The 18,794-nt window shown below is 44.8% G+C and overlaps 1 protein-coding gene across 6 annotated transcripts in view; it reads left to right on the top strand.

The window, feature by feature from the left end:
* GRIP2 (glutamate receptor interacting protein 2) overlaps positions 1-18,794 on the top strand; it is a 243,624-nt gene that overhangs the window by 200,171 nt on the left and 24,659 nt on the right. For all 6 annotated transcript variants that reach the window (XM_071756021.1, XM_071756020.1, XM_071756022.1 and 3 more), the window contains exons 8-15: positions 103-250; positions 939-1,108; positions 4,032-4,157; positions 5,011-5,163; positions 5,368-5,554; positions 10,572-10,717; positions 11,365-11,445; positions 18,680-18,746. In XM_071756021.1, coding sequence (XP_071612122.1) covers positions 103-250; positions 939-1,108; positions 4,032-4,157; positions 5,011-5,163; positions 5,368-5,554; positions 10,572-10,717; positions 11,365-11,445; positions 18,680-18,746 — 1,078 coding nt within the window. The remainder of the gene's footprint in view (positions 1-102; positions 251-938; positions 1,109-4,031; positions 4,158-5,010; positions 5,164-5,367; positions 5,555-10,571; positions 10,718-11,364; positions 11,446-18,679; positions 18,747-18,794) is intronic.

Raw genomic sequence — 18,794 nt, 5'->3', positions numbered from 1 at the left:
TGCTGATACACCTGGCAAGTCTGCACTGTTGGCCAGCCCTCTGCATTTAGAAATGGGAAAGGCTGTATGAGAAGTGTCTTCAGGTGCTCTCTTGTTTTGCAGATACTGTAGCAAATGCTTCAGGTCCCCTACTAGTTGAAATAGCAAAGACTCCAGGTTCTGCTCTGGGAATCACGCTGATGACAGCCGTGCACCGGAACAAGCAGGTCATTGTCATTGACAAGATCAAGCCAGCCAGTGTGGTGGACAGGTACAGATCTGAGGAGGCTGCTCCTAGCTCTGCTTTTTGCTTCTCCACTGCTTTTTTTTTTTCTTGTCCCATTGTTAGCTATATGCTATTTTCCCCCAGCCTTGAAATGGCCACACGTCCACATGTTCTTAGTACTAAGTGGACTATAATAAAAATATCTGCCCCAATGCCAGTGGACACTCCTCATTGGGAATGAAGGTAACTCAGTGAGAGCTCTGTTTTAAAAACCTCAGATCCAACTTTTCTGGAGCTGTGGAATGGCAAACACTTATTCTGGAAACTTCTGGCCAGAGAATTTTCCTGGTTGGCGAGTCAGCTATTCACCCTTTCCATGAGGATGCAGGACAGCAGGACATTATGCAGCCTAGCCACAGCTTGTTCTGTTGTTGAGCTGAACTGCAGGCTTGTGGGACTGTATTGCTGGGTGATCCCTCAGCCATCCAGACTGAGTGGGCATTATTAAAAACTTAAAATTTTTCCCAAGCCACCAGCATCACTGACTCAAGCTTGAACCATCTCGGTATTTTGGGCAGTGCTTGAAAGTAAAAAATTGTGTTATGAAAAAAAATCATATGAATTCACATAATAATTAATAATTCAGTTGGATTTTCTATGTTTCTGTATTCAACTGTAAGGAAGTGGATTTTGGCCATGTGTGTGATTATCTCTCTTGCTGTTTCCTTTGCAGATGTGGTGCATTGCATGTTGGTGACCACATTCTCTCCATTGATGGCACGAGCACAGAGCACTGCTCCTTATTAGAGGCAACTCAGCTTTTGGCTGCCACTTCAGAAAATGTCAAGCTGGAAATCTTACCTGTTCACCAAAGCAGGCTGCCTTTGAAACCTCCAGAAACAGGTGTGTCCTCTGTGCAAACACTGTTTGTTGTCCTCAAAACTAACTTGGAATCTTTCCTGGGCTTCTTTCTGCTTCTGAATGCTGGCAACAAACTCCAAAGAGAAACATCTGTGGAGGCAAGAAAAATAAGGTTTTGATGAAATGCATGTGATTAGATGACATTCTTCAAGGATGTGGATAGGAAAAAAAGGTAACATCTGTGCTTGAATGGGGAAATTTGAATTGGGAATCCCAGTGCTGAGTGCTGTGCAAGCCGCTTCCTTAGTACCTCAGACAAGAGACTTTAATGGAGAGGGAGGAAAACAACCTTGGTGGTGGCAAATGTACTTCCAAGCTCAGTTTTCATTTGCTGATGCTGGGTAAGGCTTTGTAATGGACATGTCTGTAGCTAGGCAGGGTCCTGATGGACTTCCTTAAGAAAGCAAGCTGTAACATAAGTGCTCATCTTCCAGGCCAGCCTGTTGGAATGGTGGCTTAGTATGAGCAACCAGGGTTAGTGCAAATGCATCTGTAGCTGCTGCTTTCCACTACCCCCACTAAATAAATACTGGGAAAAAATTCTGGCTCCGGTGGCATCAAGCCCCAAATGCCTATAAACATTATTAGAAATTCACCCTGCCAAGCATCCTTGTTGCCCACCTTGAGTTTCTCCTTCCATGTGAGACGCTTGCTCAGGCTCTCATATAAACTTCATTGTGAGCATAGCCTCAGTATTTGTACATTTGTTGCAACACTTGTCTGCAGTTTTGTTACTGTCTGCACTGGTGGTCTTGCAGTTCAGGTGTTTCAGTCATGACCATTTTGAATCCCTTGTGTCTCGGGGACATGCATTTTAATAATACTGCTGCACATGCACAGCTGTTCTTTCCATTCTTTTCTAGAGCAGTTTGAGGAAAGGAGAAATGTTGTCTTTTACATGATGTGATGAAACATAAAAACTAGTAACACCTCCATGCCTAGCAATAAATCTCTTACACATCCAGTACATTTCTGGCATAATTAAAGTTGTTTAACAAAGGGGATGGATGACTTGACTTTTTTGCCCCACAAAAAAATTGGAAAGCTATAATCCTTTTTCAGTGGCTGTTAAAATGAACTATTCTGCTCCTTCCATTAGTCCTCTGGTCCTAGTCTCCTTTCAGAGTATATACACTCAGCTTCATCTCAGGAGGAGGATCTGTAGAAGGACAGCTTGGTGTGTTCAGAGCATTTTTAGCCCAGCCTCCTGACATCAAATCAGTTTGTTATGGCAGAAATTCAGAACACAAATCTAAGAGCAACACAATAATATGAAAAATAAGGGATATAACAATTGTCCCCACTTCAGATTTAACTCTTGAACACTTGAAAGATTACAGAGAAGGATGCGGGCCATCCACTGAGCTGTTGGGAGGCAGAGGGATGTGTTTGGAGACCAGTGCTTGGGCTTACAGCTTCACCAGTGCTGATGGGGATAAAGAGAGATGGTGGGGACAGGAGGGAGACCTCTTTGGGCAAGAGGAGCAGCTTACAAAGCAGTGCTCTTCCTTGATGCAGCCAGCCATGTCACCATGCAACCCATGGTGAGGAACCACACCAAAGTTGACAAATGGCATTTGGACCTGGGAGAGACACTGCCTTCTGCTCCACACACCAAGTGCCAACTCCACAGCCTGCTTTTTCTGAGTTTAGGGAAACAAACAGGGACAGTAAAGAAAAATGGACCATGCAAAAGCAAACTGTTGTGGTTGGCAGGAGCGTGAAGCCTGGGAAAAGCAACTGAGGAGAGCAGACCCTGCAGACATAGCCCTGCTCAGCCCTTGCATCACTGAGTCCTTCCAGTGTGTACCTATGTGGGGCTTGTCACTATATTTTTTAAATGTGGCTTCTCTTGCAGTCAAAATCCAGATATTGAGGAGGTGGAGAGGGATCTGAAGCTGCAGCTGCCATGCAAAAATATGATCTAATGCTGAAACATGGGATTTGTCAAGTTGAGTCTGCTTTTTCTGGGGGAATTTGGAGAGTTTGTGGGAGGATTACACCCTGCTCGCAGGATCAGTGGAGTGGATGGTGCCCAGGAGCAGTGCTGGGATGGATGGATTTCCTTAGGCAGGGATGATGTGTGAAAGCTCAGGGAAGGTTGTTGTAGGTTTTTGTCACAGAACTGTCCAAAGTATCTTCTCTTCCCCAGCACACTGACAGCTGGGTTTCGAAGGCGCTTTCCTCTGTTGTCAGATATGAGCTAAGAATTTATAGACAAATGGGAGGTTTTTAATTACTATAAACGGATTAAGTGATTTTCTGTATATGCCCATAAGCTCTGTCTCTCACGTTCAAAGTGTTTAATTTTGTTAAGAACTTTTCATTTTGTCTAGATACAGCTACATTTTAAAATTTGATTATTGTTTTTTTTAAAAGTTGCCTGGCTCTGATTTTACTTTTGAATCCACAAGATAGGAATCCTAGAGCTGGAAGTGCTTTTTTTAAGAGCTTGATAGACTAAGTGCGAAACTCATTAAATGTTTAGCAATGACTAAATAAAATCACTTTATTGGTTGGAAAACCTGATCTAAATGATTTGAAGCCTGTGATGCATGCAGTCAAAATGGATTTCCACAGTTGCACTAAACAGATGACCTTCAGATGAGATCTAGTGGACTGACTAAATAAACTGAGTCCTTGTCCCTGGTTTCCACCCTTAGAAAGCTCTGACAGTACCAGCACTGGTGGTGTTTCTGTCTGTTTGGAGGACACAGAGCCTGGAGGAGATCTTATCCTAGAAAGGCAGTTGCCAGTCAGTGCAAGTGGTTGCAGGGCTAAGAGCTCTGGGATAACTCATGTGAAGCCAGTGTGAGGTTTCCTACAGTTTCCTGGTTTATGTACTTACCTTCTTTTTTTCTCTCACTTCTCCTCCCTGCCTGTGGTGATTTCTGCTCCTCATCAGTCAAGGTGCAGAAGAGTGACCACCACCACTGCTGGGACCCCTGTGTCAACTACTGTCACACCCACCATCCTGGACACTGCAAGACACCCACTTGGAACCAGACGCCTGGACAGGATTACTGCAAATGTAACCTCAGCACACAGCATTCCCCTCATCCCTGTGCATGTCTATTGATGTTGTGCCCCTCCATTTCCATATAACCCAACTCCATAGCCATGAATGTGACTCATTCCCTCCTTGGTCACCTGGGTCCAGTGCTGAGGTACAAAAGCAGTATCTGCAGTTCAGAACACACAGACCTGGTAACTGCAGTGAGGATGGTGCTAGGCAGTCCCATCCTCCCACACCCTATACCTGTGTGCCCTGTCTCAAATGGGCAAGAGCCTAAACAAATTGCTGTGGGACAAGGAGGGATAATACTGGTGGCATGTAGGATCGTGATACACCAACACATCCAGCTCAGCCCTGGTGCCACACAGCACCTGAGCAGCAGATTTATGGCTGCTTCAAAATCAGTAAGCCCATGTCTTGTGGAAAGCAGGTGCTGTTCAGCCCCAGGATTCTTGTCTTATGACAGTAAGAGAGAGAGAGGAAATGCTACACTGTGTTTGAGGAAGCTAACAGGACAACCCAGTTGCCCAGCAGCTCAAATTCAAGCTGTGGTTTCTCTATGTATTTATGGCTCATTAGTGCCATTGTGCCATCCTCCTGTTGGCTGCCCTGCATCCATGATGCATCTCACATGGTGGCCTGGATGCTGCAGCCACTGGCAGCCCAGTCACTGGAGTCTTTGCACACCAGAGAACAAGGTTCACCTGGAATTCAAGCCCACTCTCACAGCTCTTCTGGAGGTGCAAGCCCAGGACAAGGTCTTGAGCCCTGGATCTGGGAAGAAAGCAAGGTGGTCTGAACTGATGAAATGTTTGATGATCAGCTGCCCTTCTCTGTGCACATCCCTAACACATTCTTATTTCCCCAGCTCTGGTGGCTGCCAACTTCTCATCTCCCACCATGAATGCACAGGGCTTCCCCTGCCAGAACTCGAACACGCTACCTCGCAGCTCTCACCCCATGAGTCCCCGAACCACCATGCTGAGGAGGAGGCAGAAGAAGAAAGAACACAAGAGCTCATGTAAGAGTGGCTGTGGGCTGAGGCTGGGTTGAACAGGGCATGTGTGCTTGTCTCAGTGTCCTTATTTTCTGCTCTTAGCTGGGGTAGGACTGCTCATCTCAGCACCTCATTCTTGGTCTCCACCACTGCCAGACTGAGGTCTGTGACCAGATCTGCTGTGTTGACCATGGTTATCCTGACCTTCTGCCTCTCTCCTCCTCTCAGTGTCACTGGCCTCCAGCACCGTGGGTCCTGGCGGACAGATAGTCCACACGGAGACAACAGAGGTGGTGCTCAGGGGAGACCCTTTGAATGGCTTTGGACTTCAGCTCCAGGGAGGCATCTTTGCTACTGAAACTCTGTCTTCCCCGCCCCTCGTCCGTTTTATTGAGCCCGACAGCCCGGCAGAGAGGTTAGAGACCTTGCCCTTGGATGCTGATGGTGCTGCTGCTGAACATTTCATGGTTTGGTTTGTTTTCTCTCCTCAGAGGCTCATTTAGATATTTCCTATCATCCTTGTAATATCTCCCATTCTTCACTGGGCATGGTTACTGTCACTGCCATTTCTGCACTCGTCGGCTGACCGTGGCCTCCCTCACATCCCAGGTGAACGTCTTGGCACCAGGCTGTGGCTGGTCTGGGAGGAGGAGGAGGAAGGGAGAGAGCATGTGTCTGTGTGAGAGAGCCATTCCCATACCTGTTTTTTTTTGTTTTGTGTTGTGGTTTGGGTTTTTTTTTCCCCTTCTCTGAAAAATGAAGGTTTGTCTGGGTGCAGAAAGGGGAAAGATCTGAACACATGTGCCCAGCAAAGTGTTTTCTGCCTGATTTCCTTACAGCAGAGCCCCAAGGTTTTGAACTGCAGATGAGGGTTCTGATGGAGGAGCAGGTCAGTGCTGCCTTCAAGACCTCGTACTTTTGTCTCTGTAGTGCTGGGAAAAGAGCAGAATGGAGGAGTGGCATTGACTGCTGCGTGTTACCCTTAGGGACACTGGGAGCAGTGGCTCTTCTGACAGCTGAGCCTCAGCTCAGGAGCCCTTTTCCCAGTAGCCTTCCTGGATAGATTTCAAGTCTGCTCAAGTGTCTGCAGACTACAATGTCGATGCCCTCTATCAAGGTTTTTCTTACTAAATGAACCCAGAATTGTCCCTGCACAGCTTGAGCTCTCGAAGCAGATGCAGTAGTGAGAGTGGATAAGCTGGCACTTAGACCCCTGTGCTGGTTTCTCTTCCCACCTGTGATTTCCTCTGGTCATCCATCCTGCCTGGGGCTGCTGGAGTTGTAATGAAGTGGCAGTGCTCAGCACCTGCTGCAGACCCTTCTTTGGGAGAAGTCTCTGAGCACCTCACCAATGTGTGCTGATGGTTGGTGTCCCCAAGCCAGCCCAGGAAAACAGCATGTGGATTAAAGCCATGGAGGAGAAGGATGGTAGGGAGAGCATCTGCAAAAGGAAATGCCAATCTATGCCATGCAGACTGGTGTCTTGTATGGCAGCTTCTCCATGTGGCCAGTACAGAGGCAGGGAGGAGCAAGAGTGCCTGGAGCTTGTGTCTGTGAGATGACAGGGACAAGAGGCTGGCACAGGAAAATTTGTTTTCTTGAGTTACAGGAAGACTTCTAGGGAAGTAACAGGTTAAGCCTTTCATGCCTTTTGGATTTGTTTGTTTTGTTGTTTTCCAAACAGGGTTTAAAATTGAAAGTGATGGAGTTTGGGTGGTTTTATCCTCTATTACCAGGTTGAATTTGGCTCACTTTGCAAAGCACCAAACTCCTTTTATAAATCAGGCAGTAACAAAGCTTGCTATCACAGAGGAAGAGGGAAATGTGCTGAAATCCTTCTGGCTTTGCTTTATCTTCTTGCCAAGCCTGGAGTGAAAGCAAAGACTTGCAGTGCAGTCTTGCTTTGGCTCTAATGTGTCACACACTTTGCTCTCCCTCTCGGCTGCCCACCCAGCAGGATTCATGCTCTCCTGGCTGCCCCTTCTGCTTTTTGGCAACAGGGAGCAATTCTCTCTGCATTTGGAGCCTGGATTTAATTTGGGGATTAAATCTCTGTGATGTGTTTCTTCCTTTCCCAGACCGAACTGCTCTTCCTAGCTGTCAGGAAAACACTGTCTTCCCTCCCCAGCTTGAAGTGATAAGTGCTCTGGGTTTGCAGCAAGTTGAAAAAGGCAGTTTTATGTTTTCACTTTTTGTTTCTTGCTATCCCACAGAGCTTATCTGATTGTTCCTTCTTAGATACCTTATTCCCTATTCTTGAGGAGGGGTTCTGCTATAACTGCAGTCTAAGACATTAGAGCCATTTTCCTCCCCTTTACAAATCCAGGCTCTTGGCTGAGGCCAGACTATGCTCCTTCTTGTGCTGCAGTTGTTGCCCTTTGCAAAAGAGGGTGAGTGGTGGGGACGCAGGGACTGGGCTCAGCATCTTAGCTCTGTCCTGCATGTTCCCACACTCTTGTGCAAGACCTGTGGCTCTGAATGTGCTATTGCACAAGGGCATGGTGCTTTTTCCATCCAAGTTGCCATGGAGGAGCTGCACCTTAGGTGCCTACCAGGAAGGAGGACAGCGTCACCCTCTTTTCAGTGAGGTTGGGCTGCTTATTTGCTTTCTGTTAGCTTGAGGTAAGTGGTTTGAAGCAGAAGCTCTCACCTCCCTAACTTGTAATTTGTTTTACAGCCAACAGCCTCTAATAGACCTCCTTCCTCCTGTTTTGTTTTCTGGGTGCAAGGTAAAGCACTTGGACTCAAAATGAGACAGTGATTCAGCCCCTATTATCAGCAGGGAGGGTGGAATGGGAAGATGCCTGATGTCTCCTCTTGGCTGCCTTGAAACACATGGCTTTTGTGTCCTTCCTTTCCCAGCTGTCATTGACAGCAGTGGGAGAGTATCTGCCTTCTCCATCCTGGTATCCAAAATCAATGCTTCCTGCTGAGTTACATGTTTTCTAGTTCTGCTCAGCCACAGTTGTTTGATCATTGTGTTTCTGGCTTTTGAGTATGAATAGTTTGCAAAAGAGAAGTTTAGCAGGTGGGTGAAGCTGTCAGCAAAGCTTTGATCTTTTGGGGGCTGGGACTCACCCACTGATGTGCAGACATCCACAAATGTGCATGTCTGAGCTGTGCAGGCCAGCTTGGGGGTGTGTAAGGGCATGACAGAGCAGTTCAAGCAGCCAGCACTGTGGCCATGATCACTGCTTCTGCCACTCACCCCATACCTGGAGTGACCATGCAGATGCTGATGATGCTGCATGAGTTCTTCAGTGCTTAATCTGCCCAAGACTTGAATTTGAGGTGCTCTACATCTCGTAAGGCATCTCTGCTGCTTGTCACTGTCTTTGAGCCCAGAAACAAGTCAAGGCAAAATGTAAATCTTCAGTACCAGGGAGACAGTCCCATCATGGACTCAGAAATTTCTTCACATTGTGTAACCTTGAAACCACAAAGTGATGCCTGTGTGATGCTGATGTTGATCCCTCCTTTCCAAAATCTGCATTCTGGCTATAGCAAGAGAGCTCTTGGTGCTGGAGGTGGCACCTCTGTCATATTCTTTGCCATCTTCCTATTTATAAACTGGTATTTCCAAGCATGTCTGTGTGGCTGCATATCCACAAGTACAGTAAAGAACTGTAATTGAACTTGATGCAATTTATTCGCAAGGGTGGACTCATATATACACCAGAGAGTTGTCTGTCCTAATCCAAGTCTCCTTGAACAAACACTTCTGAATTTATGTCTCATAAAATAACCAGTGTTTTTCCATGGATGGCATGAACTCAGGCAGCAGTGTAAATAGACTGAAGGTTTAATGCCTTCCTACCAGTAAAATACCCTCCCTAGTCTGTCTTCAGACTTACTCATATCTCAACTTTTGATGGTCCACCAGCAAAGACTGTTGGGCTTGCACATTTTTCTTGACAGCTTGGCCTTTTGTGTATGTCCTGTTCTTTCAGGTGAGTGATACAGCCAATGTCTATTGCCTTTGAGGTTATCTTTATGTGCCCTGAAGCTGCAGTCCCATGTGTTTCTTTACAATTGAATTGGGTGTGAGTGATGAAGAGTGGCTTGAAGGTTCAGTAAAAATCCAAGCTGTCTAATGTGAAATGTCAGTAGAAGCTGACATCTAGAAAGGAGAGGGGGAAGAATGTGCTTGGTCTTTAAAGGGCAGAGAATAAAGGCTCTCTGGAGAAGGGTTAAAACAGGATAGCTGATGCCTTCCAGGAAGTCTCAGTGGGAAAATAACTCTAAATGTAGAGGTGAGCCTCATAACCCTCAACCTGTTTTGGACACCACTCTGTAGCTTATGTTACTGGTGGAGGAGGAATGGTTTCCCAAGCTCTGCTCAAGTGAACAGAGTTATCCAGGTGATGAGTGGAAAACCTGACAAGATGTGGTTATAGAGAACACCTGATGAAGGCTGTGGAGAGGAGGGAAGATGAGCAAACCATTGCTCGTGGCCAGTCACAGGGAAATACTGCAATCTTGATTTTGTGGAGCCATGGCCACCTCAGTAACTCGGAAGATTGTCTTGCTGGGATTATAGTATATTAAAAAAAAAAAAAAATGGAGAGTGGGAAGTAGATGTAGACATGTAGTGGTTAATGTGTGGAAAAACCTTGCTTATAAATATAGAGGGGTCCCAAGAGACAAACTCTGCTGTAGCAGTGTATCTCCAACATAGACTTGCCTTGTTTTAGTTCCAAAGTAAAAAACCCTGCTGATCTGTGCTCCGTGGGAAGACAGATCTAAACCAAAAGCCTCAAAGTGCCAGTTGTGGTTGTGGTGGTGGGTTGTCACATTGAAATGATATTGGCCTCTCAAGGCAGTTAAACACTATCAATGTATGTTATCATTCCAGAAATGCAATTACAAGGGATAGGTGATTATCCAATTTGTTGAGACATTTCAGTGAGTTCATGAGTTCATTGGATTGTAGCTTCAATATTAGCCACATATTAAGCAGGGGAATCTGCAGTATCTAATGCCATTAGTTTGGGTTTCAGAAGGCACAGGCACAGAGAAAGAGCTGAACACTCTTAGGGTAGATGGGAACATTCCCTTGCATTTATCACTGTCATCATGTCCATGCTGACTTTTAGGAAGGTGAGGGTTACTTTTTTTTTTTTTTCTTCCTCCTGGAATTTGCAGAAATATGAACAAAAAAGGAGCAAAGTATGGCTGAACTTAAGCAGAGCACAAGGTTTTGCTGCCCTGTGACCTTCAGCAGGGGCTCTTGGCACTGGGATGAGCACTGCAGAATGAGATCTCTTCTCTTTGGGGGATGCTTCTGCAGGATTTGTCATTGCCCCACGTCTTGTAACAGACTTGTAAAAGTAACTCATGGCTGGTTGTGGCATTGTTGGTTTTTTTTCTTTCTCTTTTCTCCTTTTTCCCTATTTTCTCCCCTTTCCCTCTTTGCCCAATGTGGACTGCAGGTGTGGGCTTCTACAAGTAGGGGACAGAGTCCTTTCTATCAATGGCATCGCGACTGAGGATGGGACCATGGAAGAAGCGAATCAGCTTTTGCGTGATGCTGCGCTCACCAACAAAGTGGTGCTTGAGATTGAATTTGATGTTGCAGGTAAGTTGCCAATGGAATTGCTGCTCCTCCTTGCCAGGTGGGCTCAGCCAGTGCCTTGGCTAACTCGTAGGAGGAACTCTGTTCACACAAACATGTGAGTTTTTTGCTAGAGGTGAGAGGACCCTGTGAGAACTTTTACTTTTCATATTGTTCTCTAATTGTACCAAGATGGAGGGTCCTTCTTCTCACCCCTTCATCTCATGCCTTGTTCTCACCATTTGTCTGAGATAAGCCTAAGGAGTAAATGAAGAGCCCACCTGAATTTTAAATATTTACTCATTAATATGAATAATGCTTATATTAATTTATGGCCTTGAACCCAGGAGGGAGCCAAAGCTATTGGCTGGGGCTAAACAACAGCTTTGTACTAAAAAATGAGAATTTTTTTTTTTTTTACGTTGACAAAGCTGCCTCAGTCTTGAAATACAGCATGATGCAAGCACTTTACTTGATGTTCAGAGCATGTATTTTTAATGAAAATCCAAATTTTAACCTGAAGTCTGCAGGGCATCAAATAACAGCCTTCTTTGAAACAATAAAGCTGAGTTTTATGGGCTTCTTTTTCTGGGTTCCAGAGAAACCATCTATGCAACTGAAAACTCTCTCTTTTTTCCTCTTTTCTTTTTAATCTCTTTTTTGTTTTATAGAGTCTGTCATACCCAGCAGCGGTACTTTCCACGTTAAATTGCCCAAGAAAAGGGGTGTAGAGCTTGGAATTACAATCAGCTGTAAGTATTGCTCAGACTTGCACTAACAGTTGCAGGAGTCACTGCTTTCCACATCAGAGGGGCCCAGCAGAGAGAGAGAAGATTACATGGGGTTTCATGGTAGTGTTTACAGTGTTTGTGGTTTATCCCAAACTGAATTAGATGTGTGGTTCCTGCCTCCATGAGCTGCTGGCCACAGAGAGAAGCAGCTGTATGAGGGCTGGGGTAAAGGATCTGTCTCTACTGATCAACTGGTCTGTGCTGCAGACTAGTGTTATTATGGATTATTAGTAATATTGTTTATATTTCCTTGCTCACAGTTGTATTATGTTCCTTTTAAAAAAGAACTGCCTGGGTATGGTGGGACCCTTGCAGAGAGGAGAGCTGGAGAGAAGAGAGCAAGTGTGAGGTGAACCCACAGCTTGACGAGTAGAGAGGGGAAAGTGCCAAGTGGAGGAGGAAGATTAAGATGGTTGCAGGCTTTAGAGGTGAGGAAAGAGAGTTTAGGGGTATGAGGGTGCTGGGCAGGGGTTGCCAAGAGTCTTTGCATTGACTGACCCCAGCCATATGGGTGCTCAGAGAGAGAGACATATACCTTTTTCTTCCTTTTCTCTGCTCACTCGATTAATTATCTTTATATCTCTTCTGAAGCAGATTTTTAATTTAAAGACCTTTTGGCCTATTTGTAGAGGATGCTGTAAAGGGATGAGATGGGCAGATCCGTCCCAAATTTCTAGCTAACTTGGAGTCTTGTTATGCCTTGCATCAGTGAGTTTTTCCTTTATGGCAAATGTGAGCAGGTCTCACGTCACTCATCCCTCTTTCACTGCTGGGTAAACTGAGAGGAACCATCTCAAATTTGCTATGCCCAGGGGCTGCCACCATCTCTCAGCTCAAACAAAGCAACTTGTGGAACTGCAGTAACAGGAACTTGTGTTTGAGCCCTCAGGAGGTGGACCCAGCTGTGTCTGGGGAATGAAGCCACTAGAGACACTTTAAAACTGGGTTTCATTAAAATAGATAAGCTATTAGTAATTACCTCTTGGTATTTATGGCATTAGTCAGTGAGTTAATTGAAGGTGTTCTGGTCTAAGCAGCGTGATTCTCAGGAGCGAGTTGAACATGGACAGGGTGATGGTGTTGCACCCTGTGTTATTTCTTCTCCCTCTTCCCAGCTTCCCCTATTTGTGCCATGAGGATAATCCTCAGAAATAGCAGTACAGTGTTTAACATTTGGCTTGGTAGCAATTACTGCTGGAAGACATCAAAGTGCTTTCTGAAAGCAGCAGAGTGCCTGCAATGGCAGTGACGGGAGAGCGGGCAGAGCTCAGTGCCCCAGCCTGCCCTGGGTGCCCAGCCTGCCTCCCCCTGCTGCCTTGGTAACCTAGGATGATGGATCTGGTACCAAAAAAAAAACAACAACCCACCTTCTCTCTTGAGCACAGCAAGGATTTAAGTGTCAAAGCCATGTATCTGGGGCTGGAGAGCAAAACAAACCTGGGAGCTGCCGGCAAGAATATTAAGTTTTATTTGTGGAGTCTTAACTTAAATGGGATCTGCTTCAGATGTGCATTTACACTTCAAACATATTTTATGTTGAAAATGTTTCCATTTGAAATTTGTTTTAAAAATTGATTTCACACACTTTTTTGGAAATCGTCACTAAATAAAAAGTAGGTGGACCCCTGTTTTTTAAATAGCTAGATACCAAGTATCCAACAGCAGATTTTTCACAATATAATAGATTTTATATTTTTGCTTATTAAATGTGTTTGCAGGACAATAATTAAATAATGCATACACATAAACTTAACATGTATTTGAGTCCTTTGCTGAATCAAAGCCAAGATTATATTTACAAATGGAGGAAGTGACAGCCAGCCAGAAAATGCAGTGCCGAGGATGAAATGCTGGCTGAATCCTAATTTTGTTTATGAGTATTAGTTGATGTAAACCTATGGCCACATGATCCTTAGCAAATTAGTTCATCATTTGATCACTTTATCTCTGTCTGACTGGGCAGAAAAATATACCAGTTTCAAACATTAAAACCAAAGCAAGAAGTTCTATGCTAAGTACCTCGTGCAGAGACATGATGTGCATGAAGTAATGTGATGCAAGCAGCAAGAGAAAAGAGGTAAAAATAACTGTTCTGCTCAGTTCCTCCCAGTTCTGCTGACTGGAATGCTTGTATAGATCTAAAAACAGCATTTACAGCTTTCCTCATGACAAGGAAAGACATTTCACTACTGTTTGAACACAGAGGGCTTACTGGCCTCCCACACTGGATTCCTGGTCCCTACTCTGTAAAACTGGGGCAAGCCTGCACTGTTGTGACCACAGACCTGAGTTTTTCTGAAATGTTGTGGTTCCATTAGACTGTTGATGAAAGATGAGTTGCTGTTGTTGAGCTTTACCTCCTGGCTTCTGCAGGCTCATGTGAAGTTCATTCCTCTGTGTCCTGGTTTGGACTTAAACTGTGACACTCTGTCTAGGCAGGTTTGCTGCTGCCTTCATACACAGGAAGAAAGTGTTACAACCTCATCAGAGAAGCTCTCCAGAAACCAAAGAGATCAGTTCTTGCTGTGCAGTGGCTCTCAGAGCTAATTGGGAGATGGACTAAGTAAAGGAGGGGAGAGCAGGATCCTTGATGGATGTGTTGGAAGAATTTGTGTAATGGAGCTGGCTGCAGGAAGAACCATAAATCTTCTGGGAAGCCTCAGAAAAGGGCTGAAAACCCAGGAGATTTTTGTATGAGGAGGGCAGGTGCTGCTGCTTCTGGGATGGACATTCAGAGAGGGGTCTATGCTTCCTCCTGGTGAGGGGCAGATGTTTACTCAAGGCATTTCATCATCTCTGGATCTTGGGGTTTGCTAGAAAAAGAAAGCTTGGGCTGGGTGAGCCCCCGATTATGGTTTGTGCACACAGCTGTGTGCATGCAGATGGGTTTCTTACCCGTTCTCTAAAACACGGTGTGGCAAAGGGATGCAGCAAATTTAAATGCATGATGCAAATATTTGCATATGGCATTATTTGCCCTTCTATTCCTCATAGAATAAATAGGAAATCCAAGGGCTGAGTCTCTCACTGGTAATGCTTTGTATGTCTGTGGTATCTCAGTGCCCTTAAGCCTCATTTCAGTCTCTTGCTAGATGAAGATTAGCAAAGCAAAACACTGAAACCACCTTGTGTGCACTGCTTCCATGCCCTTCATCCAGGGGTGAAGGGACAAGAAGCCAGCAAAATGGCTCTCATTTTTTCCATACTCCACTACCTTGGTTTCTGTCTCAGGGAGAAGCAGCCTTTGTTTGCAAAACAGCCACTGGGATTGAAGAGCACAGATTCATGCTCCTTCCTTCAAAGAGCTGTGTGGGCTTTGAAGCTCAGCTGCTCGCAGAGACCTCAGAAGTGCTCTGAGCAGTGGGAATGCAAAGATACAAACTGAGATTTTTGAAACAGAGGTGTGAAGATGTGGCTCTTGTTGGCCTGAACTACTCATCTCCGTTAGCAAAACACATGCCATAAATGCTCTGATCTTGCTGTCTGCATTCGGCTCTAATGATACAGTTAAGCCTTTGTAGGTTTTCTGTAAATATCTTACAAATTAAAATCTCCAGCAGTGAGAAGTTAATAGTTGTGTACTCTTGTAAGTTCAATACCCGACCTCTTAAAGTAAGATATGGATTTGTTATTACCTTCTGGAAAATGATAGTTGATTACACAAAAACTTGCTTTTTGTGTGTTGGGTTTTTTTGTCTATCTCAAATATCCTCTCCAAGGGCTAGCTGTGAAATTTGCTGCAGGATACAGGTGTGTTGTTGATTTTGAAATTACCATTCATTTTAGGAGTGCATTAATGTTTTATATAACATGTTTGTCAAATTACCTTTCTATATCTTAACAAATCAATTCCCATGCCCTTGGCGTGAAGTACTGCAGATAAGGAGTAGGTAGTATATCTGCTTGTGGGTGATAAAACCAGAATTTGGATAGATAGATAACTTTGATTAAGTCCCTTAAGCAGTGTAATCACTGTCCCAGTGAGAAGATGGATCTGTGAACTGAGCAAATCTGGCTGTGTCAGTTCTGGATTAACCTGGGACGTGCTGCCAGCCCAGCAGAGTCTGTCTGCAAGCAGCAGCCCCTGCCCTGCTCCCTCCAACACTGCAGCTTCAGCTGAGATTTGCAGCTGATTAACTCTGGTGCTCTCACCAAAGTGAGATATTGTCTCCCAATTTTGCTACCTGGAGATTTGAAAGGAAATAGATTTGCAGTGGTGCCTGCTGCTAAAATTAATGAATGATAGAGGAAAATAGTTGAGTACTGGGGATTTGATTTTCACTGCTGCTTTTTGTAATAGATTCTGATTTGCTTTTATTCTATCTTCTCATTCCTTAGCTATTTTGAGATTATTGGCTTTCTGATTTTGTTTGCTTTTTTCCCATTTCTAAATGCTTGCTTTCTTAAATGTATTCTTATGGCATTATTACAGTTTCTTTAATTACATGGTGGCAGAATGCTGCTTTGGCTTGGTCAGTAACAAAAGACATTTATAACGGGTTGATGAGTGTGAGATATGTGCTTGTGCTCCTTGGAGGGGAATAATTTATCAATACAAGTCATTATGCATTCTATTAAAAACACAAACTGGACATGTGTTTCTGGCCTTGTCATCCATCACAGAGTAAACGCCAAGTGAGCCAGAATCCCAGCAGAGGTGATGAGAGACTGAAAGCAATTTATAAAAAGTAAATAACAGTATCGATCAATTCACCTTTTTATCACTGCCCTGTCACCACTGCCAAGCAGTGTTTTCATTTTTAGTTTCTCCCCCACCCCACACATCTACTGTTGATTTATGGAGCTTTCTCTGGGCCACTGGAGCAGGTTTAAACTGCATTTAATACTGGTAAACCTACCAAAAATACAAACTTGCCTTAAAAAGAGCCTACTTCTACCTGAAGTGGTTTGCCTTGGCAGATGGAGGAGGCCTGAGAGGGCTTCTACACACCAGAGGGCTGCCATTTATTAAAGTTTGGGCAGTCTGCTGATATGGAGCAGTTGTATTCAGTTGCACATGGCTCTTCCATTAAACTGGTGTCTGTTGAAAAAAAAAAAAAATCTTCTTGGAAAGCACAACTTCCAAAAAAACACACGAACAAACCCCAGAATTATTTTTCCTTGGAATTTGAGTTTTTTTCCTTATGGACAAAGCACTCAAGGTATGTTGTTGTCTATGCTTGCTTTTATTTCTTTTTCTTTTTCTTCTCATTTTTTTTTTTTTTTTAATTTTTTTTTTTTTTTATTTTTCCCCCCTTCCCTCCTCATTGCTCTTTTGGGTATTCAGTCTCCAGACATGTTGTTCTAGCTGTGAGTCAGGTTTAGGGATGGCCATCCCCAGCTACCACTAGGGCTGTGGAGATCCTCCCTAACCCCTTTCTGTCACACTGCCTTTGCTTTGAAACTAATAAACAAACCTTGTGATGAAAAGTATCTTTGCTAAGCTGGATCATTTTGACAGAACCGGGCTAGGGAGTGATTAAACATGCAGCAATGCCAGCCTGACCCAAAGCTCAGGGTGTACTAACAGGGTCTCCCATCACCACCTTTCAGACCACCTTGTTAGGCAGCTCAGACCCACCTCTCTGCAGCACATACATGTCCTACACTGAAAAAGAGAAGAGCAGTAGTAGGGTGATACATCTCTCTCCACTGTGCTGCTAATCCACGGTGTGTGGCCTTCTCCATCAGAGGGGAGATTCCTGCCTGGATTCTAGCTGCATAAGCTGCATCTCATCTTTCCCACCACTCAGCTCTGCTTGGCCTGTGTCAGTCTCTCTGCTTGCTAGTCCGTGACACAGGCAGGTTGAAGGTAGGCACAAGCCCTCAGTGAGTCTCCACAGCCCATCTGCTTCTCCTTGACCTGCAGCCACAAACTGGACCAGACCAGAACTGCCTAGCACCACACTGCAGGAAGAGGTGGGGAAAATAATTCTTCCAGGCTCTACAATTCAGCAATTGCATCACTGTGCCTGATACAAGATCAGTCATGGTCTGCTCTTCATTGCCTGATCTAACTTTTATACTCAGCCCTGTTACAACTGAGCCTGGCTGTCTTTTCTCCCTGTTCAGTAGAGGTTTAGATATATCTGGGAGAGAGGGTATCCTTAAAGGTGCTGGGTTACCACACATGTTTTTCAATATTGTAAATGAATGTAAACAACAGGAAAATCTAAAGCAGAGAGGCTGGTGAGAGGAAGCACTTACTCCTTTATGCCTGACTTTGTGGGGTGCTCTCTAACTGCTGTTCAGGCAGGCTGATCTCTGTGTGGTTGATGCCATGTGCCTCATAGATATTTTAATCTCTGACCTGCACCCGATATGTTTGGATGCTCCAGGTTTATTCCTTCCTACGCAGTTTTTGCCGAGAAGCTCTGTAAAGTTTAAGTGAGATGATGCAATTCCCATAAGGAGGCAGGAGGGAGTGATGTGGGGTAAGAAGGATGCTCTTGACGTGTGCAGATGGAAGAGAGGTCAGGAGGGGTTCAAGTCATAAATCTCACTTGTTTTTTTCAAGAAAGCAGCAGGTCTTGCAAGCAAATTTGAAAATGCAAATGCTTCTGGAGAGGTGCACTCACATCTCTTGTGGGCTGAAAATGTTATCAGGGTCAGGCAGGAGGGAAGAGTTGGAAACCACCCCTTCCAGCTCCAACTGTGAGACCAGCACTGATTTATGATTTTATTGGTTGTATGATGAAGTGGCCTGGGGAGCTGAGCCAGCTAGAAAACAGTGTTTTATCTAATTCTTCATGGTTTATTTTCCAACTGGAAAATTTCTCAGCCCACTTTACTTGAAGAACACTGAAAGGTTTGTATCAACCACAGCACTGAGCTAGGTACTCCCCAGGCAGTGCAGATGTCTGATTGCTGCCAGAGCTCTTGCTGTCTCATATCAGAGATGTGGGTGAGAGGCAGTTTGACAGTGGTGGGATTGGGCAGTTCTGCCTCTTGCTGCATGGTACCACATGGCCTTCCCTTCAGGAGGAGACCAAAAACCTGGGCAAAGGGCAACCAACAAACATTTGCAGGGATTCACTTCTTTTTTTCCTGGTCTGGCTTCCAGAATTCAGCTGTGAAGCATCATTTGGTCAAAGGAATATAAATTCCCTTTCCTTACAGCTCCTTCTCCCCAGTAATCATCCCTGTCCTAAATAGACTCAATACCAAGCTTTGTATCCCTATGTCTCTTTTGCAGCTGCAAGCAGAAAGCCTGGGGAGCCTTTGATCATCTCTGACATAAAGAAGGGGAGCGTGGCACATAGGTGAGTGCAGAATTTCCCATCTGACAAACCTATTGCAAAATGTCTGGC

Source organism: Heliangelus exortis, chromosome 12 (genome assembly GCF_036169615.1).
Source record: "Heliangelus exortis chromosome 12, bHelExo1.hap1, whole genome shotgun sequence".
Taxonomy (NCBI): Eukaryota; Metazoa; Chordata; class Aves; order Apodiformes; family Trochilidae; genus Heliangelus; species Heliangelus exortis.
Note: the sequence above shows the minus strand (reverse complement) of the source record. Positions and strands in the feature narration are given on the sequence as shown.